The 26219-nt window shown below is 36.6% G+C and overlaps 1 protein-coding gene across 1 annotated transcript; it reads right to left on the reverse strand.

The window, feature by feature from the left end:
• Positions 1–14592: 14592 nt before the first annotated feature.
• Positions 14593–16920, reverse strand: LOC132056631 (receptor-like serine/threonine-protein kinase At4g25390). The gene has a single exon (XM_059448915.1). It carries the CDS (start codon positions 16763–16765, stop codon positions 14738–14740), a length of 2028 nt encoding a protein of 675 aa, XP_059304898.1. The 5' UTR covers positions 16766–16920; the 3' UTR covers positions 14593–14737.
• Positions 16921–26219: the final 9299 nt, after the last annotated feature.

Below are 26219 nucleotides of genomic sequence, written 5' to 3' on the forward strand. Positions count from 1 at the left end.
GGTTGTTTGCCAAGAACAGAATCAGTTTGGTTAAACTGTATCCAATTTTTACTCCTATTATCTAAGCTATATTCAATTTCTTCACGTTATTTAAATTATGATCAATGTTGACAAACTTTAGAGGAAAATATGTATACTCTTCTTCCTCCTCCTCTTTTTTTTCTTAATTGTTATACAACAACCGATTGCTTTCGAAAGGAATTTGAACAGAAAGGTTGTCTTTGTCTAATTTAGAGTTTGTTTGCTAAATCTCTTTTAAAAAAATATATAAATAAATTTAACACGTCATTCTTTCACTGACTTTCCTTTCGGCACAAGGATGAAATACAGTAAATTTAGGCTTTCAACCCTTTATGATGAGAGAAAAGCCAAGTTGATATCAAAGTTAGAAGCTTGGATATAATTTTTTATATCTATTTAATGACGTGGCAGCTATAAAATTTTAGAAAAAAAATATTTTAAGAAATTAAAATTAATATTTAAATTTATTTAGGATCTAATTCATCATAATTAGCGCATTTAATACTAAATTTTAAAATATTATTCATCATTAATACATAAAAATAATAAACATATAAACATATAAGAATGTAGATTGAAACACAATATTAAACTATACTAGTTAAGTAAACTAATTAACTAGTGCATATAATACTATATTTTAGAATATTATTCATCATTAATACATAAAAATAATGAACGTATAAATATATACTTGTATTTAAAAACTCCAACATTGAAACTTACCGTAAAACTTTAAAAGTTGGAGTTTCAATGCTTAATTGGAGATTTCAAATGTAATTCTGCATCTATTTGATATTCTTCACTTTTTCTATTCTATATATCATAAGTGCCAAGGAGGGACCAACACAGCAGTCCCTCTTTGTACCCATTGCTTTTCAAATTGTACCCACAGTATATATTTGTATCAAAAGCTATATAACTTGTACATTTTATTCAATTATTTTTATATCCCACGTAGACATATATCATAATACATAATATTTATTCCCTTCTCATGTATAGACATATGCACTTCAAATTTAATTCTCCGACATAATTATTTCCTCCGTGCATTTTTACTTGTCCACTTTTGACTTTTCGTGTTCTAACTGAATATTTATTCTCTTCTCATGTATAGACATATGCAGTTCAATTTTAATTCTCCTACACAAATTTATTTCCTCCATGCACTTTTACTTGTTCACTTTTGGCATTTTACATTCTTATAGAAAAAGTACCAAAAGCTATATAACTTGTACACTTTATTCAATTATTTTTATATCCCACGTAGACATATGTCATAATACTTAATATGTATTCTCTTCTCATGTATAGACATATGCACTTCAAATTTAATTCTCTGATATATTTATTTCCTCCGTGCACTTTTACTTGTTCACTTTTAACTTTTCATGTTCTAGCTGAATATTTATTCTCTTCTCATGTATAGACATATACGGTTCAATTTTAATTCTCCTACACAAATTTATTTTCTCCATGCACTTTTACTTGTTCACTTTTGACTTTTTACATTCTTAGCATATTTATTTCCTCTTCCGTGCACTTTTACTTATTCACTTTTAACTTTTCATATTCTAGGCGAATATTTATTCTCTTCTCATGTATAGACATATGCGAGTTCAATTTTAATTCTCTACACAAATTTATTTCCTCCATGCACTTTTACTTGTTCACTTTTGGCTTTTTACATTTCTATCTATATTATTTTTCTATATATAATAAGCGGCTTGGGGGGGGGGGGGGGGGGGGGGGGGGGCTAACGAACGCGGCTCCCCAAGCTTGTACCAACAGCTTCACGAATTTTACTCACATTAAATTCTTGTACCATGAGCTATATAACTTGTACACTTTATCCAACTATTTTTATATCCCCGTAGACATGTGTCATAGTATTTAATATCTATTCCCTTCTCATGTATAGACGTATGCACTTCAAATTTAATTCTCCGACATATTTATTTCCTCCGTGCACTTTTACTTGTTCACTTTTGACTTTTCGTGTTCTAACTGAATATTTATTCTCTTCTCATGTATAGACATATGCAGTTCAATTTTAATTCTCCTACACAAATTTATTTCCTCCATGCACTTTAATTTGTTCACTTTTGATTTTTCACATTCTTTGAGAATTAATAAATCCCACGTGGATATATGTCATAGTACTGAATATTTATTCTCTTCTCATATATACATGTGTGCACTTCTATTTTAATTCTCCGACACAGATTTATTTCTTCCGTGTACTTTTACTTGTTCATTTTGACTTTTCACGTTATTTAAGAATTAATAAATGAAGTACTCCTTCCATCCCATATTACTTGGCCACGTTACTATACTTGACTTTTCACGTTGTTTAAGAATTAATAAAAATGAAGTACTCTCTTCATCCATATTAACGTAGACATGTGTCATAGTACTTAATATTTAATAAGAGGCTTGGGGGAGACGAACACGGCTCATAAGTGGCTTGGGGGTACGAACACAGCTGCCCAAACTTGTACCAAAAGCTTAACAAATTGTACACGCAATGAATGCTTGTACAATAAGCTATATAACTTGGACACTTTACCCAACTATTTTTTAATCCCACGTGGACATTTCTAATATGTCATAGTACTTAATATTTATTCCATAGACGTATGCATTTCAATTTTAATTCTCCGACACATTTATTTCCTCCGTGAACTTTTATTTGTTCACTCTTGACTTTTCGCGTTCTTGAAAAATATAATATGTGTGTGTCCAAATTACTCATTTATAAAACCAAAATAAAATTAATCCTTTCTAATCAATATTGTTGAAAATTGTCTCTTGGAGAGAGACTATGACAAATGTCTAAGTGCATAAAAAAGTAGTTGGTTAAAGTGTGCAATTTATATAAGTTTTGGTACAAATTTGCATTACTATTGTTCGTCCTCTTTTCACATTTAAAGTATTAAGAAAGAAGGAAAACTCTTTATCAATACTTTACTTATCTTACTCTCTTTTGCATTCGCTGATTATTATTTCTTTACATTTATAAAATGTATTAGTTTATATTTTCGTTTCAGAATTAAAATTTGGTGATTTACGATATAACATATCGCATTTCTAATATGTCATAATACTTAATATTTATTCCATAGACGTATGCACTTCAATTTTAATTACCCGACACATTTATTTCCTCATATTTTTTAATTAATTTAATAAAAATATTTTATTAGTTTTGCTTTTAAAAAAAATCAATAAATACAACAATGGTTCTTATGTTTGGATCTGAACAGTTAATTGATTGAGATGGATATCAACTTGTCAGTATACATATAAGATATTAAACAATTTAAAAGAAAAAATCTAAAATTAAAATATTAATTTTCTCTCACCCTCTTACTAATTTTCTTTTTCACATTGATGAACAACTTTCATTGTCATGATTATGACAAATTTTTGAAAATTATTTACAAAATACAAACCTTAAAAACAGGCTAATTAAAGTGAATAAACATATTCGGCCCGTGTATAGCACGGGCATATATGGCTAGTCTTCCACTAAAATGCTAATGACACTTCCAGCTAATTGGGTTTATCCATTCAGTTGTTTAATTTAATAGAATTTTGTATTCTTAAAATAAATTCTTTATTATTATGTCTTACAATATTACTTGATACATCTCGTATAAGTATATATTTATATTCATTATTTTTACGTATTAATGATAAATAATATTCTAAAATTTAGTATTATATGCACTAATTAATTAGTTTACTTAGCTAGTATGGCTTTCAAATAATGTGTTTAAGTTGCTTTTTTGATCTAGTTTTTATATATTTATATGTTGAATATTTTTATGTATTAATGATCAATAATATTGTAAAATTTTGTATTATATGCACTAATTATGAAGAATTTGGATCCTAGATAAATTTAGATATTGATTAATTTTCTTAAATATTTTTTAGAAAGTTATAGCTGTCACATCATTAAATAGGTACCAGATATTATATTTCTGGCTAAAATTATCATAAAAGCTAACTAGGCACAATTGAGTGACTTTTGAAAGACCACACAATTGAGAGAATATGATGGCTAATTACTCAAAATTGAATGACCATCTAAGCTTCTAAATCTTAACATCACTCTACAATATTAGAAGACGAAGCCAGTCTAAAAACTCTAAGGACATCCAACATAAATTTTATGGAGAAATTGTTAAAAGGTGAAAGATGAATATTGAAGAAAACTATAGATGATAGCCTAGATGTTTGGGTCGGTGGGGTGGTGCCCAAATCTGAGGTCCAGACCTCACAGCACATCAACAACTGCAGCAACGTCTGACCTACAAATTGTCATTTATCATATCGCAGTCTATGTTAGGGGGGCTCTTCAAAATCTCTGCCGCACCCGTGTCAATACAACATAAGTGTGAATATGATTGTGGGATCCATACTGGATTTGATCAGCTTACCTTGGATATTTTGATCACATTCTATGAACGAGAACTATTAGTTAATTGAATAGTTGGTTTGCTTTTTGTATATATATATATATATATATATATATATATATATATATATATATATATATTAATGTTCATAAACAATGAAGTCTCATTAGTTTTAGTTCAATAACTTTAAATAATCGAAATATATACTTTTATATCGTAATATACATTTTTAGTTGTATTCGCATTCGGATCCATACCTCCAAATCCTAAAATTTATAAGGTTATTAAAAATGAAATTATTGTTATGCAGTGATTAATAATGAAAGATCTGTTATTATACAAAGAACTACTTCACCTTTACAACACTTCTATCTTTAAATAGTTTCATCCCTGCATTGCTAATATATGTATTTTTATATATTTCAACCAATGGATGTACAAATTTTATTGAATTTAATGAGGATTTTGATTCTCTCCTGATTCTTGCAACTAGACAAGGTACATGATTATGCTGAATATAATGTAGAGATTGATTCTCCAATTTAAGCAACCAATCTCTAAGCATCATAACTAAATTGTCACTCTAATGGCTCAATCAGTGGAGACGTGGACCATCTCAAAAATTGAATATGGCATGGCTACTCAGCAAGTCAACAACCACAAATTTTAGACCAAATACAGAAATTAGTACTTTCTATAGGCCTGAACAATGAACCAACATGGTATATACAAAGTCCAACTGAACAAATAGTGGCAAAAGACCGTCCACCCTCATATTCCATAGACGTTGTTGCAGATCTTACATGATTCCATGCACTCAAATACATAGCAACCAATGAGAATTTGATGCAGAACAACACTTTCCCCGGTACCTGCCCCGCCTTTTTCCAAAAATAAATAGTTAGTGCAACTAAATCGACTCAATTGTCAACGTTGCAGCATCAGTTACTGGGGATGTACATTAGACAGAAGACTGACTGAAGTAAGATAACAATATGCACATATTGACGTTAGGTTATTGTCACGACCCAAACCACGAGTCATGATGACACCTACACTATCCCCTGGTAGGCGAACCATCCCCAAAAACATTTACTTCATTTAAGAAACATAAACGGTATTTACATATGCTGGAACATAAATCAACAGTTATTCTAACAACAATAAGGCCTCATTTGTTTTCATTAAGATTAAGACGTCTGAATCTGAATGCTCATCTGAATGATTAAGATGTTGTCTCTAGGTCTGAACACTGAATGATTAAGACTGTTTGTTTTTCATTATCTGAATGTGCATAATATATTTATTTAAACATATTAAATATACAATTCAAATTAAAAAGTAACTAAATAGTAGAAAATAAATAAAAATTTAATAAAAAAAATATTATTTGATAAAAAAAAAAATGAAACATTTATGTTCACTAGTAATGGTGGAGATGTTTTGTAGTCGTAGTAGGTGGTGAGTGGGGGTGGAGGGGTGAGTGGGTGGTGGGTGGTTGAGGTGAGGTGTGGGTGGTGGGTGGTTGGGGTGAGGTGTAGGAGGTAGTGGGGTGGGGTTGGTGGTGGGAGGTGAGGGTGGGTGGTGTGGGGTAGGGGTTGATGGTGGGGTTGGTGGGGAGTGGGGGTGGTGGTAGGAGGTGGGGGTAGTGAGGGTGGGTGGTGTGGGGTAGGGGTTAGCGGTGGGGAGTGGGGGTGGGTGGTGTGGGGTGGGATTGGGGTTGGTGGTGGGGTGGTAGTGGTGGGGAGTGGGGGGTTGGAGTGGAGGGTGGGTGGGTGAGTGGTGGGGTGGGGTCGAGGTAGAGGGTTGGGGCTGGAGCTGGTGATAAAAAGTTCCATACAAAAATTCCTCTTAATAATATTAAGATTTGGTTCAAGATCTTAATAATTAAGACCTATTCAGACCCAATAAGAGCTTATATCTTCATGCAAACAAATGCACTTAATGGCTTAAGGTTTGAACCATTTAGATTCAGACCTCCAATAAGTGCAAACAAATGAGGCCTAAGTGGGGAAGAAAACTCCATTAAATAAATTTTCCAAAACCTGGTCTTAACGTGTACAAGAGCTTCTAAATGAGAAACATATACATTGAAAATAGTTACAAACTCAATACTGAATGCACTTCTATCCATGGATAAGAACTAAACAGAAGCTTAAGAGGCGACACCGGGCTGCAGGACCCTCTAGTAGCTCACCCAAACGTCTCTGATGAATGCCTCGGAATCAGTAGCGAGGCCACGAACATTAACCTGAACCAACCTTGTACCCCGAAAAGGAATGCAGCAAGAGTAGTATGAGTACAAACACACATACTCGCAAGTATCATAGACCGACAACGATTAGATAATGCATATAAACAAATAGAAATTAACAAGTAGAGCAGATAATCGATCAAGTATAGTCACAAGCATGTTCATAGAATAGTTCACAACAACATACGGCATGGTAAGTCTCAGTAGTACTTAGATCATAAGCCTAAATGTGGTCTTTAACCCTCAAGTGCACCGAGCTTCCAAATAATTAGCCTTACAATTAAACAACAATAGAATTAAGTCAACAACCAAGTATCTAATGAGAAAATGTACCATGCAATGATGTGGGATGCAATGCAATGAGATGCAATGCCCCCCAGGCCTCCTCTCCATACCGTACACACATGCTAAGGGCAATGTCTCAAAGTCATGACCCATGGGGGACCCGCGAAGTCCATGTATTCTCGTTCCGGCAAATGACCTCGGACACGAGCACTCTCTCACTCCGGTAAATTACCTCGGATCATGACCACTCATCTCGCTCCGATAAAGACCTCGGATCACGAGCTTTCATCTTTCTTTTATGCACTCTGGCAAAGACCTCGAAGGCTACACTCTCTCACATATCATCATATCAAGTCTCAATCATATCAAATCACATGTAAAGTATGGGAATGCAATGCCATGCATGAAGTCAAACTCAAGCACACTGCAATCTCATAAAAATAGAAGGCAAGCCAGTGCCAGGGAATCCATTTAAACACTGAATCAACTCACCATACTCCAATCATAAGATCAGTAATGCATATCAAGAGTGCCGAACTCGACAAGACATCATTATATAGATTCTCCTCTATTCATAAGATAAGTGAGAAATCACGGACAACGACTCGATCAGGTCTCACACTACAGCAACACATATCCCTCCCCTATTCATGTATCATAATAGAATATCAAGAAACAGTCCACACCAACCCTACTCACAATCTAAGCAAATATGGCGACAAGCCCACATAACAGCTGACAATACCAACCTAATTGGAATTCACCTCCACACCATGCCCGAGAGCCTATCATGCTTTCCCCGTCAATGAATATTATCTATATATGCTTCGCTAATCGGAGTCTAAATAGGGTTAAGCCGTAACCTACCTCGAAGCCAAACTGGAGCCACGAACCATCCATCTTGAGCTTCTTCCCTTTAGAACCGCATCCGAAAGAGTAAGGTCTAATCAAATAAGTATTCTATATTAGCAACAAACCTACGAGCACCCATGAAGCCATACACCTAACAGGACTCGAAAATGATCTTAGAAAACTACCCCGGGCCCACAAGGCAAAATCGGAACTCTTAGATAAAGTTAGCCCACCCGAAGCCTAAACAATCAACATCTTAGATTTCACGCATCTCTAACCTCAAATGAGCTTACCAAAAACCCCACATTCAAGAAAGACCCATAATTAACCCATTTGAAAATCCGGTTTTAAAAGTCGAAATTGAGTTGGAAATAGCTTACCCAAGCTAAAAACTACGAAATCCCTTCAAAACTAACCATGATTTAGTTAAGAAGAACCAAATACTAACCTAGGGTTCATAAGCCATTAAACCCTCCTTCCAAACAAGTTTCCCACCAAGAAAGCCTTTCACAATCTAAGATGAACTTACAAACGAGGATATGGAACTTACCCCAAAGAACTACCTGGAAAAACCTCTCACAAGAGGCCTTCTACCAGCTCCCTAAGTCTGGAAATAAGTTTGGAGTAAATGAGGCTCACAGATGCGGCCTCGCTTCTGCGGGAAATAGTCAGCAGAAGCGGAACTCACTTAACTCACAACATTCCGCAGAAGCGGAGGAATCGCTGCCGATGGGGGCACGCAGGTGCGCCCTTATTTTCTGATATTTGTATAAGATCAGCTTCCAACGTAATGAAAAGCTTTTGAGTTTATCCAAATAAAAAACTATAAGAATACCACCTCGATTTATACAACCTTACCAGGAGATCTTTCCTTCCACAGAATTCATGGTTTATTTGATACTTCTATGTCTCCAGTCAATAAATTTGGTTTCAGACAAGTCGATACAGCAAAGAGTAATCATCCTCCAAGGGAGCACATGAAAAATCACCTAGAAATAGGATAATAGCCTACATTCTTACATGCATATGGAAGATTACAAAGTCAGAAAAGGTCCAGGAGGGATTTCCCAGTTGAATCATGCTAAAGTCTTTCCAAAAACCCAACCCAACAAAAAACGAAAGGACCATACAGTTCAGACACTGTAAGCAACATAGAGATGAGAAGCGGCAATTAATCATGCTCTTTTTCATCAATTTATGCCTTCAAACACATTACGTCATGTGCAATTCTTTGCTGCACTGTAATAATACACCCCCGCCCCTCATGACACCGGTGCACGACATAATACAAATTCTTTGCATTATTCATCATAAGTAAAGAATGAGTCTGCGATGTGTTGGATGCAGCCAGCGATGTGTTGGATGCAGCCCATCTAGAATAGTGTAAGCAGAATCAGTCATCATAATGTAACGATAGCAAATTTGTTCACCTCACTGAAGAAGAAATTCTCAAAAACACTAACGAGGAAAAAAATGTATCTCATAAAACAGTATTGACCCCTGCAGTTTATATACAAGCGAGTTGGTCCACGTCCAGCAGAAATCACCAAGCTTTACGAGAGGCTGCAGACACAAAATTCTATGGACTCATCCAACTTCTAGGAAGCTTTTTGTTTTTTGTGACAGTGACAACTGCTTCTACAGCTAGAGTGCAGGCAGTACATAACTTTAGCTCCTTCACAACAAGTCTTCAGAATCTTCAAATGCAGAATCCAGTTAAAGAAGACAGTGAAAGTCCACCTATAGATGGTTGTGACTGAACTAAGTAATAGGAAAACAGATATGTCTCTCTTTTTCAAGTGACTATAAAAGAGAGGTGGGTATACTGCAGATCCCACAAAAGTAGTGTTATAAGTTGATGACATCCGCATGGCCTAACAAGAGCAGAGGCGCTGAGCTAAGCATAAAGAAGAAACTGAAAGGCTGGAACAGCCAAAAAAGGGGGCGGGAGAGAAGCTTGAAGTTGCTTGCTAGAATCAAGGATTGACTACAAAGCAAAACAATTGAACACAATCAAGCTATGAATAAAGGAACCATTCAAGGATAAACCAATAAATCTTTAACATGCTAACTATGGTTGTGAATAAGCCAAGCTATTTGCTGAAAACTATCAGCTTGGCAGTTGGCTCCCTTTAACTTCAAGAGCTAGTTAACTAAGTTATAAACTTGAGCTCCCTATTGAGCTCGATTGTTGGACAAGCAAGCTTGAAGAAGCAAGACTAAGATTGTTGACTTTTACCAACTACCCTTTTCATTTCTAGGTCTAAAATATAAAAACGCCAGCTAAAGTTTTGGATACCAAGTGCACTGCATAAGTCCAATTACATGAGCTTGCAGTCCAAGTTTTTGTATTTCCTTGACCAATGTTCCTTTGCTTTCTCTATCTCTCTCTCTCTCTAGGTTTGGCTTTTCATAACAAATTCAGTGAAATGTTTGTCGAACTGTTGTTATCTTCACACCAACACTTCATGCGTTGTTTGTTCTTCAGCAATGCTGGGATACCAGTTCATGCTCAGTTCAGTTTTTACTCAAGCCTAGCCAAGTTCAAGGGCAGAGTGTTTTCAATCAATTCAAGTTCCAGCGTCCATAGGCTCATCTGCTACTCGAGCAAAAGTCAAACCTCTGAAGCTCGGCTTAGATCAACTTATTACACCTCCAATGTGGACCAAGATGCCAAGCATTTTACAAAATGATTGTGATTAGCATGAAACTTTAGTAATGCTTATGCAAGTTACACTCTTGCCAGATATAAATCTAGAATTAACAGAATAATGATTGTCGTTCGCCAGATTAATAATATAGGAACTTTTTCACACACCATTTTTGGAAGAAAAGGACGAACGAATAAAAAATCAGACAAGCAACAAGAAACAAAGGAAGAAAATCACTTATCAAAGAAATGAAAAACAAAAAAGAATGATCTCTTAAAAAAAAGGCCAAAAATGAGAATAGGTGTATTTATATCTCCTGATGAGCAAGACGAGCAACATATTATTGATCTATTGACGCGTGAATAGATATGTAAACTGCAGCATATGGATCTTTTTACCCAGTTTTTATTCGGTAGTTCCTCTGTTTGTTGTATAAACAGTCTGCACCTAATCAAAAGCAACCTGCAATAGTTGAAACACTAACTATATTTCTGCAAAACTATATAACCTAGCTAATATGGTTTTGAATCAATCAGAGTTTAAGCAGGACCAAGTCAATCTCCAGCATATTGGAACCAGAACTCTATAAGGTCAGGGAAACTCATGCTCGGGATACTTCAACTCGACCCCAAATTTCAGATCGTTGACCACAAAAGCTTCCTCAAATTATAGCATGTTACTCCTTCACTGGAGCACAAGATGGAGGATCAAAAGTACTTCGAGTAAATAGTATGGAGGGCACATATCTGATTTACGCTCTGTCGGACAACCAAGTGTTTCTAGCTCAATAGCATCTGGATGCGCAAAAGCAAGGAACCTCCTGAATTACCAGATACAATTTTACGGGCTCATTGTCAGTCAGTCAGTCGTAGTCAGTGTTGTCAAAGGCATGCTTAAAATTTAAATCAAGGAGAAGAGCAGGTTGGTCACTGCACCTCACTGTGACTGTTCAGTGAAGGCACAAATGTGCTGAAGCCTCCAAAAAAACTAGCCACCCAAGTACTTTCGGGAAAAGGATGTAAATTCATGAGGCCATGGTCCTCGTCTTGAAAGAAGCAGCAATGGACAATAATTTTAGCTGGCAAAACAATTTTATTACAGTATAGGATGAATACTTACGTGTTAGGATCACGAAAATTACAAATATAGTATAAGAAAACCAATAACTTTTACCAGTTCCAAAAAAGAACCAATAACTAGATATGAATTTAAAAGTAAAACCTGTGTCTCTGCACTAATAGGTACTCTAAGATGGTTTTTTGAACTTGATTAACAAGGTTTTTCTTTTTCTTTTTCTTTTTCCTATGATGTAAGGATTAATATGGTTTCTCTTTCTCTTTCCTGATGAAGTAAGGATTAACATGGTTTTTCTTTTCTTTTTTCTGATGAAGTAAGGATTAACATGGTTTTTCTTTTCGTTTTTTCTGATGAAGTAAGGATTAACATGGGTTTTTTCTTTTCTTTTTTCTGATGAAGTAAGGATTAACGTGGTCTTCTCGAAATGGTAACAGGTTTTTATTGAAATCAAAAGAGCCTGTGAAGGCCATAGTTGCATGGGATGGAATCTAAATATAAGTTAAACAAAAATCAACTAGAAACTATAGACTCTAGGAACTGTATGAGAGTCTCTGTCATTTATATACTCTTGTTTACACCAAAAATGCAAAAGAAGCTCTGGATAGGATTACTTTTGTTCTCAAAACATCTTGAATTCCTTTCCTTCCGGATAGTCCACACCTTTCCTTCCAGATAGTCCACCATATGCAGCCTGGGATCATTTCCAACTGATTTTTTGAGCTTTTGTTCCTCCTCCTCCGCTCCAACTAGATAGCACGTCTAGTGTATTCATTGGCATTGTCCAGCTCAAACCAATCCTTGCTAGAAATATGTCCCACAGTTGAGTAGTCACCTTACAATGCAAAAAAGATGACTATTTGTTTCTGCATTTCTTCCACATAGATGGCAGATAGAGCAAAGGTGTGTTCCCCTTCTCTGCAGTCTGTCTTGTGTCAAGCAAGTCCTCTTACCTACCAGCCAAACAAAACATGCCACTTTGTAAGGTTTTCCGCCCTTATATATTATTTAATTGTGAAAGTTTCAGTTCCTCTACCTTAATTGTTTCTTCATTATGCGCCTTTCCTTACTGAAGTGTGCGCTTTTAGCTGCAACTTTACACTCCAAACTCTAGCAAACCTTTGGCGTTTTCTACATTTTCACCTTTGACAACAACGGTTGTAGTGACAAACAAGGATTTTGAAGTCCTCAAAAGAACAGGTAAGGAAATGCTTACAACACTACCACAGGAAAGGACTAAAAAGAAAAATTGCATCCTCTATATTTCATCTAGCACTTGAAGCCTGCACAACGAATTTCCGGTAAAATGACTCCCGGTACTTGCAAGAGACTACACGTGCAGCATGATGAATAAAAGTCGAGAAACCATCGCATCAAAATGGAGAATGTAATGCTTGTACAATACCATTATGCACTTAAAAATCAGCTCCAAAGTGCAGTGTGGGGGTAGGAAAAGAAACTAGAACAAAAATCCTTTAAAAGGGACAAAAGATAGATGGCCTTAAACAATGCCTAGAACAAAAATCCTTTAAAAGGGACAAAAGATAGATGGCCTTAAACAATGCCTAGAGATATGCAGCTTAACAACATTATACTAACTTTTCCAAGTTCAAGAATAGGAGAGCACCTTGTGCTAATGCACTAGCGGCTATTTAAGCAGATAAATACCAAGTAGTTAGATATATTCCTTAACAATGAAACACACAGCAAGGGAAGGGGAGCAGAACCTGCAAATAGGTGGTGCGGGTTCCAAGCAGATCTAGAAGCCATGCTAAGTTGGCTCATCTTCTTCAATCATCTAAGTAAAGAAAGATTCCCAGGTAGCTGATTTTTAGAAAACTCAAATTTTACTTACAAAAGGAACTCCCACTCAAATAGTTTGACCTCGAGACTCACTACTCTAACCTTCCCTACCACAGGTAAGTTGATCTAAGCAGTACCACTATGCTGAAATACATTCTTAATGAGGAAAAAAGACGGTCCTCTCGCCCCTGTTTTCTCTAGAAGTAATTGTAATGTATGTGTCCTCCATTGAACGATAGTTTTTTTGCAGCATGCAACAGCTGAATGGTATTGCTGCCAAGGCATGTTAGCACAATAAGCAGTCAGCTAATCTGAGAAAAAATTGTCAGCTATCAAGGTTCAGAATATGTTGACTAGCACAAGCAAACCTAACGTTAGTTGAACTCGATGGATTCTTATGTCTAAGTAGAAAGCCAAGTGTTAAGGACAATGAGCCTCTCAATCTGCAAGAGCATATACGAACTAGGCTAAGGTCCCAAACCAAACAATTTAATTTAGGAAACAACATTTGATAATTACAAAGATGGAGAGCACACCTCACTTGTGGGATTACACTGGGTTTGTTGTTTGTTGTTGTTGTTGTTGGCAGCAGAAATTTCTAAAGGAACCAACGAGGGTAATTTGCATATGCAACAAATTTACATGTGAAAGAGTTGAAACCATAGAAAAGGACAAACAAGTTGCTACAATCTTGGAGAAAAGTATACCTGAATGCAGATCCATACCTCAACCATACAAGCATCATCCCCGTCATGAGCAAAATAGATTTAATATCTCCCAGTTTTACCAAGAAATGACTAAAGGGTGCATTCTTCCGCTCTTCCTCCTCCCTCACATTTATTTAATTCAATTTTCATTTTTAGGGAGGGGGGAAGGGGCCGGTTAGCAGCCAAAGCAGTTATAGTAACAGCTATCAACAGTCCAAGAGAAGGAAACGAAAGAGGTTTTTTTTTTTTTTTTTTTTTTTTTGATAAATGAAAAGAAAGAGGTGTTAGCAGCCAATGTTTGGTAATAGCTATCAACCATCCAAAATAACGGTCCATAAGCAGCGGCCTCAAGCTGAGGCCTTGTACTGCTCGTCCAAATATATCTAGTAATTAAGAATCATTACCAAACCTCAAGATAAAATATCAAATGGCTTTTTTGTTGTTATTAGTTTCCAGAAGGAAAAAGAACACTCGGATACCGACCGACTCGAAATTAAAACAATAAACAGAACATGTAAAAGGCAAAGAGAAAAATCCATTAAGACTGTTAATTCTTTGTTTCCTATATCTTCTTTACATCATAAGTCATCCACCACAAAGACAAGAAATAATCAACAACATAAACTTTGGTTTTGTACAGAACTGAAACCTGATACAAGCTCACCGAACCTTCTTGTGGGATTTGTAAGGGAAGCGGGAGGGGGGTGAGGGTGAAAGCTCGACTGGTAACTGGGGAGCTTCTAAATCCCCGGAAAGCATCCCCACTACTTCTTTCATTGATGGTCGGCGGGCAGGTGACTTCTGCAAGCAGAGCAGGGCAACAGTGATGCAAAGTAATGCTTGTTCTTTGTCTAATGATTCAACAGTAACAGACTGATCAACCAGATCAAGAAGCTTCCCTGCTCGGGCAAGGTGACGTGCCCAAGAGAGAAGATTAGCACGCTGGAATTCGGACATAGGTGACCCTGTCACCTGAAGTGGCCTACGCCCAGCAATAAGAACTAATAAAAGCACCCCATAGCTATAAACATCACACTTTTCAGATAGATCCCCACAGCTACCATATTCTGGTGCAACGTAACACACAGTTCCTCTCATGCTAGGAGTGCTACTGATACCAGTACCACCACTTTTAGGTATCTCCCCACTAGCAGAATCGTAACTATTCTTCCGAGCTCTCCGAAGCTCACTACTAAATCCATCCAACCACCAATCCATGCTACTTTTACTGCTCCTGCTCCTACTCCTTTTCTTCTTCTTATTGGCAGTATACAACTCATCATCCCTTGGCCACCAAGACTCACTATGACAATCATCACTAATTGAACCAATTCCGCCCTGTTGCTTCTTCTTTTTCTTTTTCTTCCTAGCAAGCTCCTCACAATACTCCTCTTTCCACCACTCCCTCGCAGGTCTCCTCTTCTCCTTCTTCACATTTTTTTCATCATCCAATGAAACCCACCAATCTAATCGCTTCTTATGTTTCTTCTTTTCCGGTTTCCCTGAACTCGACGAAGCCCCAATCCAATCTGTCTTAGGCCTCTCCTTCTTGATCTCATTCCCAATCCATTCCATTACATAATCCTTCACAACTCCCGAATCCGTTCCACCCGTATCTTGCTTCCACCACCAATCTTTCCCCGTAATACTCCTCTTCTTCTTCACCCCACTCTTCTTCTTATGACCAATTTCAACCCCACTATCTATACTCGACCGATCAAAATTACCCTCCGAAAGACTCGTTTTTTCAATCCCCTCAGACGGGGACACCATATCTGCCACCGTTCTCGGAGACACCACAGGTGCCTCAGGTGACAATTCCACCCCACTAGCCGAAAAACTCTCAGGCGACTGTTCAACCCCATTAACAGTAATCACACTCTCAGTTTCCTCAACCACAGACCCATTATCCTCAACCCCATTTCGTAAAGGACTCTCCTTTTTCACATCAATCTCAACTTGATCCTCTACTTTCAACCTCGCCAACCCGAAATCCCCGATCTTCGCATTAAAATCATCATCCAATAGTATATTACTAGGCTTAATATCACCATGAATAGCTGGTGGATCACAAAAATGATGCAAATACTCTAAACCTTTAGCTATATCAACCGCAATCGAAAACCTCTTTCCCCAATCCTTTAATTCACTACATTTACGATGTAAAAGACAGTCTTGTAAACTACCATTAACCAAAAGCTCGTAAACTAACAACATACGACGACCTCTTTTGTCTGAAGAGAAACCAATAGTTGAAACAATGTATTTAGAGTTCATTTTTCCAGCGAAAAGGAGTTCATTTTGGAATTCACGTTCACCTTGTAAGGAACCTGAGTCCATTACTTTAACAGCAACAGAGATATTATTAGAATTTGGGCTTGGGCTTTTGATGGTTCCGCTGTAGACCGACCCGAACCCGCCTTGGCCCAAACGGAGAGAAGGAGAGAAGTTACACGTGGCGCGTTTGAGAGAGGTGTAGGTGAACCGGTGAGGGGGTTTTGATGACCCGGAGTTAGGAGATGGGGCGGTTTTTTTTTTAAGGTTGATTTTACGGAAGCAGAAAGTGAAGAGTATAAGGAGTGAGGCGGCGGTGGCGGCGGCGATACCGCCGGCGAGTGGTGGAAGTAGATGGTGGTGTACACGTGGCGGCGGTGGAGATAGTGGTGGTGGTAGTGGACGAGATGGCATGATGAGAAAAATATTACAGAAATAGCCACATAAGTTAGTTGTGAATCGGATCGGAGATTTTGTTCTTCTTCTTTGTTGAAGTGGGATTGCTTTTTTGGCTGCAGAGATATTATTGTGGCTTTTTGTGCATATCTTTATTTTGTTTTTATTTTGATTTTTACTCCCATTCGCAAACTATACAGAATACAGATGTGTAAGTCTGCTTGTGGTCCCTTTTTAGTCAAAGGGCCACTTATTCTTTTTTTCCCCATTTCTTTTTCTTCTTAAATATCCATTTATTTTAATTTGTTTGTAATACTTTTCTTTTAATCTATTTTAAAAAAAAATACTACTATCTTTTTTTTATTTCACAATTTTTAATGCCAGTGAAATTTTTAATGACAACATTCTAATGCATGATTAAGACTACAAAATTAAAGACATTTTAGTATATCATATATATTTTTAATTCAAAATCATATAATTCACTCTGCAAGGACGACCGAGTTGATTGAACAGGTGATCTCCCAAATGAAGGGTCTTAGATTCGAAGCCCCCTTATATGGTTTATCGATCAAGTTCGTCGCAGAGAACTTGCCTAGTGCAGTTTACAACAACAATAAAATCACTCTCTATCAAACTAAGACGAATAAACTAAATTGGGGAGTTCAAATAATCTCTCCGCAAAATTGGAGGAAATAATGCTAAATTTGGGGGAAAAGCAGTTACGCTACTCCAATTGTACTCCGCCCTCCTCCCCAACAAAAAAGAATGAACTGATCTGATACTTTAAATATATATTGCCATCTTAAGTTGATACTAATATATCAAAATACATGACTTGACAACACATATTTTCACATATAATCTCATCACTGAGTCAAAATTAATTAATATATATTTTTACTTTATATTGTAATTTAATCATAAGAAATTAGTGTGGTATGATTTACTGATTTAGTATACAATTTGATACGGATAATATTTTATTGACAATCTATTAGTGTCTTGTATCTCCAGCTCCCACAAATTGCCCCAATATTAAAATAACAGTTAAAGAAACACAAATCTGCTTGATAATCCGGTTGATCTTTATTTTAAAATATGGATAATCAACTCTTATTTTCTATTTCAATCACTTGACTTAAAAAGGAAAAAGGAGCATTCAACATCTAAAACATGTAAAAAGAATAAGTTTTTCTCCAGAAAATATTAATTTTAGTGCTGTATAGTGAATAAAAGAAAGAAGATTATAAATTGATTGTCAAAGTGGAGTAACAACTGGTGTTACTGAATCAAAAATGGCAACCTTACACCTACCAAATGGCACGGGCAAATAGCACAGCTAAGTAATAAAGCTAAAGCTGACTATGGTCCTTTTATCCATTAAATTATGCAGGACAGTTGAGTAGTAGGTTTTTGGCCCTTTGTCTACTTCTAAGTTTTCATTTTTTTTTATTATTGCTTAATCTTCTCAACTAAAACGTATATTTAGTTTCTCCTGGTTTGACTATTTTCTGCTATTAGTATTATCATATTTTTTTCTATCTCAAATTATTTATTATTTTTTATTTTACACGTGAAATATTAATTATGAAAGATATTTGACTTTTTCACCCTTAGTTATGTAAGTTGTAGCTTCTCTGCATTAAATATTTGGTCTATTTATATGTATCTTCATCAATGATAAAATTCTATTAAGAGTAAAATAGGGAAAAATTAATTAATTGTGTCTTAAACTTTTAAAGCAACAAATAATTTGAGACAATTACTTTTAGATAACCACAACAAATAATTTGAGATAGAGGGAGTAGCAAGAATTTTCTTACTCCTCCGTCTCATATTACTTGTCCAATTTTCCCTTTACACAAGTATATTTTTAGTATATTATTCTTATCTCTCTCCAATTAATTACACTCTAATTAATATTGGAACTTTAAAAAACAATTAATGTTAAGGTCAAAGTAAGAAAAACTTAATTAATTCTATCTGTTTGTAAATAGATAAGTATTTTGAAACGGATATTTATAGTAATGTGGACAACTAATATGGGAAGAAAGTAGTACCGATGGGGACTTCACCGCCTGATTACGTCCATTTCCTTTAATTGACGACCACAAATTTTTATAGTGGGTGAACGACTAATCTTTATTACCGTTGCTATCAACTTCATGAGTGGGCAGGTATCATTCTCATTATGATAAATTATAATAAGTGCAGTGAATTTTCGTGATTATTAAATTAAATTGTTGGTTCGACTTGGGGAAGGCGTTAAAATAACAATTGTTTTTTTCTTGTTTACATTTGAACGTGACATTCACTCGTTTTACGTTAAGAATATAACTATTACAAAAAGAATTATAAATTATCAATAGAAAAATATAAATAAAATAAAAATGTTTGAAAATAAAATAAAACAATTTTAAATAATATATGAGTAAATTTGGACCTTTTTTTTCTTATTTCAAAGCTCTAAGAAGACTGTAGAGAAAACTCATGGAGCGGAGAAAAACAGAAAAGGGAAAAGTGGGGTTGACTGTAATTAGATGCGATGGACTTTTATCAAAGTCGTCCATCATCTGCCAGAAAGCATAACGGGAAAAGCATCAGTAGCTTCAATTTCCCACAAGTTGCCTTTTTATTTTACCCATATTGATACTAAATAATGAGTCTATGCACAGCGTTATAACGTCTTCATTACTACTCTTGGAAATTAATGTGTTGCGGTTGCACATTTGATTTTGGTTATTATTACTCATTATTACTCATTCCGTCTCAAAATATTTGTTACATTTTTCATTTACACGAATTGAGATCGAATGTGACTGGACGTTGGTCCGAATACGTCGGTGTGTCGGTAAAATCTTAGGTCGGTAGGAACTCTATTCTAGTGTAATTGTAATAGTTATTTATGGTGAATTTGTAATTATGGTAAAATAAGATTTTAGTTCTTTTAGAATAGGGTTATCTTATTAGGCTAAAGCAAGGAGAAACCTTACTTATATATAAGGAGGTCATTATAATAAATGAAAGGCAGAAAGAATGCTCTCATTATTCTTGTCTCTCTAAATTCTCGTCCCTGTCTCGAATTTAACATGATATCAGAGCCACGTTAGAAAAAACACATAAATCCTAAAACGATAACAGGTGACGGAGAAACGGGCGACAAAAGCAAAGGAATCGCCGGTGAAGAAAACAAAACCCAAAGAAAAACAATCTCTCCTTATGACATTACGTCGAATGAAAACTTTGGAATTGTGGTGGCACAAGTCCAATTGGAGAGTGAAAATTATGAAGAATGGTCTAGATTTATGAGGACAGCCCTAAGAGCTAGGAAGAAATTTGGCTTCGTTGATGGTACGATCAAGAAGCCGGATGAAGAGTTGCCAAATGTGGAAGATTGGTGGACTATAAACTCAATATTGGTATCGTGGATTCGCAACACCATAGAACCAACGCTTCGCTCAACGATTTCGCATAAAGAGGAAGCTGAAGAATTGTGGACGAGCATCCGAGAACGGTTCGTCATTTATTAACGGCCCTCGGATGCAACAACTCAAGGCGGAACTCGCGGAGTGCAAGCAGAAGGGAGGACCATAGTGGTTTACTATGGAAAACTCACTAAGTTGTGGGAGAAATTGGCAAATTATGAACAGATTCCGACTTGCAAGTGTGGAAAGTGCACGTGCAATCTAGGGACGGCCCTAGAAACCAAAAAAGAAGAAGAAAAGTTACATATTTTCTTTATGGGATTAGATAAAGCAATGTATGGAACGGTGAAGTCGAACATATTGGCCCAGGAACCGTTGCCATCATTAAACAAGGTATACTCGAAGCTGGTGCAAGAAGTGCGTGTGAGAGGAATCACACGAAAAACGAAGGATCGGAGTGAAACCATGGCTTTTGCCATGCAAGGGAGAAACCCTTACTGTGACCAAAGTGAAGGGAAAAAACGGTGGTGCATTTTGCACACATTGTAAGAGATCCGGACACGTCGTGGACGGATGTTTTCAACTCATTGGATATCCGGATTGGTGGCCAGGAAATAAAAAAGGAGATGAAAAAACTAGAGGAAGAAGAAGAGGGCAGCAATAGCAGCAGAGGGGACCGGGATCCGGTCGTGGAAGAGGCAACTACCAGGCTAACGCCGTGGTTACCAAGGAAGGAGCTCAGGCATAGATGGGATCACTAAACACAAGCGGGACAGGACCTCACAATTTGAGCGAAGAGATCCGGAAGACTGTGATTCACGTGTTAAATTCTCAAGGAATAAACCCAAAAGGCAAGATGGAGGACGGTAAGACCGAAAACTCTTCCTGGATCATTGACTCCGGAGCCACCAACCATGTAACAGGTAATTAGGAGGAACTGAGCGATCAGCGGGACATTCCTAAGTATCCAGTTGGGCTTCCGAATGGAAGTAGCTCAGTGGCCACGAGAGAAGGAACAATCAAGATAAATAATAGGATTTGGTTGAAGGACGTCCTTTATGTTCCGGATTTAACATGCAAATTGATTTATGTGTCACAAATTGTTGATCATTTAGATTGTAATGTAAATGTTAAAAAAATTATGTGTTCTATACAGACCCCACCACAAGGAAGCTGCTTGGAACGGGTGAGCGTCGAGGTGGACTTTACTATTTTCGGAATGTGCCGTGGATACGAGCTATGAAGGCGGAGGCAGTCGATTGGTTCGATCGTTGGCACAAATGGTTAGGTCATCCTTCAGCACAAGTTACGAAGTCTATTACGGCATTAGGCCTAAAGAGATTAGTACTACATTAGATAAAGAATGTGATGTATGCCAAAGGGCAAAGCAAACAAGAAGTCTTTTTCCTTTAAGTGATAATATAGCTTCGGATATATTCATTGTGATTTATGGGGACCATATAGAACTCCTTCATCTTGTGGTGCTTAGTATTTTTTGACAATTGTGGATGATCATTCGCGAGTTGTGTGGATTTTTCTATTAATCGATAAGAAAAAAGTATCCCAAACCTTGAAAAATTTCTTCGCCTTGGTTGATAGGCAGTTTGGTAAGAAGGTGAAGATTGTTAGAAGTGATAACGGAACTGAGTTCACATGTATGAAGAACTACTTCTTCGAACATGAAATTCTTTTTTTCAAACATCTTGCACAGGAACACCACAGCAGAATGGAAAAGTTGAAAGAAAACACTATCACATTCTTAATGTGGCACGAGCATTAAGATTTCAGGGTCATCTTCGAAGAGTCCGGAACCAAAATGACCCAATAAAAAAAGACTTGAATCAAAATATCCCAGAAAAGAAAAGTGGTACAAAAGTACCTTTAACACAGTAAATACTACATTAAAGGAATTAACCGTAATGGCACGGTTACATCCTTTAACGCATTACTTTACTGCGCTAAAGGATATACCCTCTCTCCTTTAGGGCAGTAAAATACTGCGCTATAGGACCTTTTTGTTTTGGTCAAACTCTCTTCTTTTACGTTTTCACACTTTTTACGTACTTTAGCCATAGATTAATCATGCTTCGAGACTCCCGAGCTTCAATATTTTATATAGAGCCCTACTTATTTTTGTGCCATTAATAAGATAGGCTCAATACATCATTTGTGCCATTAATAATATAGGCTCAATACATCATTTGTGCCATTAATAATATAGGCTCAATACATCAAGGATACGCAAAACTTCGGATTGTCGTTTTAGTGTTTGAAAAGTGCTCGAAGTAAGTTTTGTTTGTAGATTTGTTGTCATTAGTTTTAAGTTATTTATGTTTTAGGGTTTCGAGTTATTTTTAAATTTTAACTTTATTTCGAATATATCACGATTTTTTTAATTATCAATTTATGATGTCACACTATAAACAATAATAAAGACTAAGATAATATTTATAAATATAAATAGATACGCAAAAAATATACAATATTTACTTAAACTGTACAACTTAATTGTATATACACGATCGCGGATGGGTCTCACATGTGTTGTGCCTGAGACTATCCTTAGGCCTAAGGCTCATACCATCCCCACCACCCTCGCCATCATCTCCATCCCCTTTTTTCCTCAATAAGAGGGCGCTCTAAGCCATGATCATCCCTCGCCCTTGCGCCCTTCTACATAACGTGCTTCTTCTTGGGATCTCGTCCCACGAGTACGCTTAGAATATCAGGATGATCTGGTTCTGGAGACGAGATGCCACCGCAGGCGTCGAAGGATGAACTTGAAAAATATATAAAAATTAGTACCAATTTTTATTTATATTGAATACATTAATGTTTGTTAAATAATCAAACCTGTGTATCGACGAGTGCCTGAGTAGGCTCATGAGTGGGCTCCTGAGATGGGTCTGGTGCAGAATATGAAGTAGTCTCATGGATGAGATGATGAAAGGCTGAAGCTGGAGCGGTGTGTTGTTCGAGGTCCAAATAAAGGTTAAAAAAATTAAAGTAATATTCACCTTATAGTGAATAAAATTAATTTTTACTAAAAATCTTAACTGTGGCTCAACAGTCTCATAAGAAAACACCTGTGGCTGGGCAGACCCATGAGAAAACGCCTGAGTAGGTCCCTCTGGTGGACCCATTGGCGCCAAATACTAAAATATGAAAAATTATGAAATAATAAGTAACATATATATTTAAAATAATTACTTTAAATATAAAATAAGTATTTTAAATATTCATCTTATATTCAATAAAATTAGGTTTTACTAAAAATCTTACCTGTGGCTCGACAGTCTCATGAGAAGACACCTCTGGCTCGGCAGGCCCATGAGAAAACGCTTGAGTGGGTCGCTCTGGTGGACCCACTGGCGCCGAATCCTAAAATATGAAAAATTATGAAATAATAAGTAACATATATATATATATATATATATATATATATATATATATATATATATATATATATATATATAATAAGTAATTTAATGTGTTCAATAAGTATTTTAAATACTAATCGCGATTAAAAAATCATCGAAGTCAAGAATCCTGGGACCGTCTAAATTTCTCACTGGCCGCTCATCATCTAATGATGCGCGAAATGCCGCCCAATCGATGTCATCACGTTCCTCGATGTATGCATTCTGGCTTGGCTGAGATGAAGACCTAGGTATCTTCGCAAGTAGGCATGCCGGCATAAACGTAGGTGACGGTCCAGCTGAGCTGTCACTGCCCTGGAAAGGTTGAGGATGGACTGGAATGGGAGCGACCTTTGGAATGGGATCGGACTCATCTGCCTCATCTACCAGATGGTGTCCTCCACCACCACATCCTCTAGCAGCACCGCGTAATCTACCAGCACCACGTCCTCTAGCAGTACCACGTCCTCCTCCTCTCGCCGCCTGATACTCACCCCCTGGAACATGATCATCCATGCACCTAATCTCTCCTGCCTGCCGGATATCGTCCTTGGCTATTCGTACCATCTCCGCAGCAAGCCCCGCAACCCTGGTGTTAGACATATGCTCTAACCCCAATATGCGCACTCGCTGTACAGTCACCAGCTGCATTTGTGTTCAACGGTAAAAAATAGTTATTTTTAAAACGTAATAATTTATACAAATAAATAAATCTAAATGCGATAAACTTACCAACGCCTCGTATGCGCCCTGCGGGTGCTGCGTATTCTACATCCCTTGCGGGATGTAAAGCTGGGTTGCCAATCAATCGGTGTGTGATCCCATGATACCAGTGCATGTAATCCATGATAGGAGTTGCATGACTGACCTCCGCTAAAGTCCCCAACCTGTCCTGCCAACGCTGGAGCTGGATACCCATGAAAGTCAGAAAATGCATCATCGATGGCCGCTCGATCGGCCCGCTGGTAGTATCAGAGCGCATGACGAACGTCGGGGGTATATTATGTGAATAATTATATCCTAACTACAACTAAAGAAATAACGAACTAATTTATTTAACGATTAACATGGGATAAACAAATAATTAACATGGGATAAACAATTTCACAAATAAATAATTAACAATGCCATAATTAACAAATAATAGGAGATTACCATATTTTCTCTCATTAAACAATTAATAATTCATAAACAATTAACAAAATAACAATTCATAATCAACAATTAACAACTAATAAATTAACAATGATATAATTAACAAATAATAGTAGATTACTATATTTTTTCTAGTTAAACAAGTCATAAACAATTAAAAATTTATAAAAAAATTAACAAATTAACAATTCATAATCAATTAAAAAATTAACAATTCATAATCAATTAACCAAAAAAAAGTAACAAAGAGCAAAACTCTACTGCCCAATAATCCAATTTTTTTTTTTCAAAATTCACGACTATGAAACGTCAAACATGCTTGGGATTATAATGTATTTAACAAAATAATAAAAAAGTTCACAGTAGAATACCTTGATCGAAGCTTGTTGTTGGGTTATTTTAATCGAGTTGTACGTCGCTTTTTTCCAAAATTCGACCTTAGAATCTTGCTCCTTGACTTGAATATACCGAGAATCTAAACTTTCCAAACAAAATTTGAATAGAAAATACGTTTTTGGAAGTGGACCCGCTTGTTTTTCTCCTTCAATGGCTGATTGGCTTTTTTTTTTTTTTTTAAGTGAAAGTGGGGAACCAGTGGTGGAACCCAATGGTCATATGTCGGGGTCCTATAGCGCAGTATTTTACTGCGCTAAAGGAGATAGGGGATATCCTTTAGCGCAGTAAAATACTGCGTTACAGGACTTAACCATGCTGTTACGGTTAAGTCCTTTAACGTAGTATTTTACTACGTTAAAGGTACTTTTGTTCCACTTTTTTTTTGGAGTATTTTGGTTCAAGTCTTTTTTTATTGGGTCATTTTGTTTCCGGACTGATCTTCAAATCAGGTTCGGGGAGAATGTGTTTTGACTGCGGGGTATTTGATCAATAGAACACCATCTTCGATTTTGAATAGGAAAACCCCTAGGATGTTTTGTACGGGGAAGAACCCCATTATGACCACTTAAGGGTTCTAGGATCACTATGCTATGCACACACAAAGGGAAGAACAAGGGACAAGTTAGAGAGTAGGATTGTAGGTGTGTATTTTTGGGATAACCCTACGAACATAAGGGTTGACAATTGTATGACTTAGAGAATGATGAATATTTAGTCTCAAGAGATGTGGACTTCTACGAGACTAAAGTTCCCTTTTGCTGTAGGATCAGGTAACTTAGTCGATAACATAGAAATGACCCCGGACAAAACGGAGGAAGAGAGAAACCAACACAACTTCGAGGAAGACCGGACTGATAATGTAGGAATGAACGAAACCCGGATAATGTAAATGTTCGGACCTTCCTGGCAGTTACGGCTGTGCGTAACTGGGAGTTGCATCAGATGGATGTTCATAATGCCTTCTTGCACGACGATCTTACGGAGGAAGTTTACATGAAATTGCTACCAGGATTTCGTGTACCTGGTCCGGACCAAGTGTGTCGACTCCGGAAATCTTTGTATGGTTTGAAACAA

Source organism: Lycium ferocissimum, chromosome 5, assembly GCF_029784015.1.
Source record: "Lycium ferocissimum isolate CSIRO_LF1 chromosome 5, AGI_CSIRO_Lferr_CH_V1, whole genome shotgun sequence".
NCBI lineage: Eukaryota > Viridiplantae > Streptophyta > Magnoliopsida > Solanales > Solanaceae > Lycium > Lycium ferocissimum.

What these genes read in the sequence shown, in the direction of transcription:
- LOC132056631 (XM_059448915.1), bottom strand. Translation starts at nt 16,765, where the DNA reads ATGCCATCTCGTCCACTACCACCACCACTATCTCCACCGCCGCCACGT.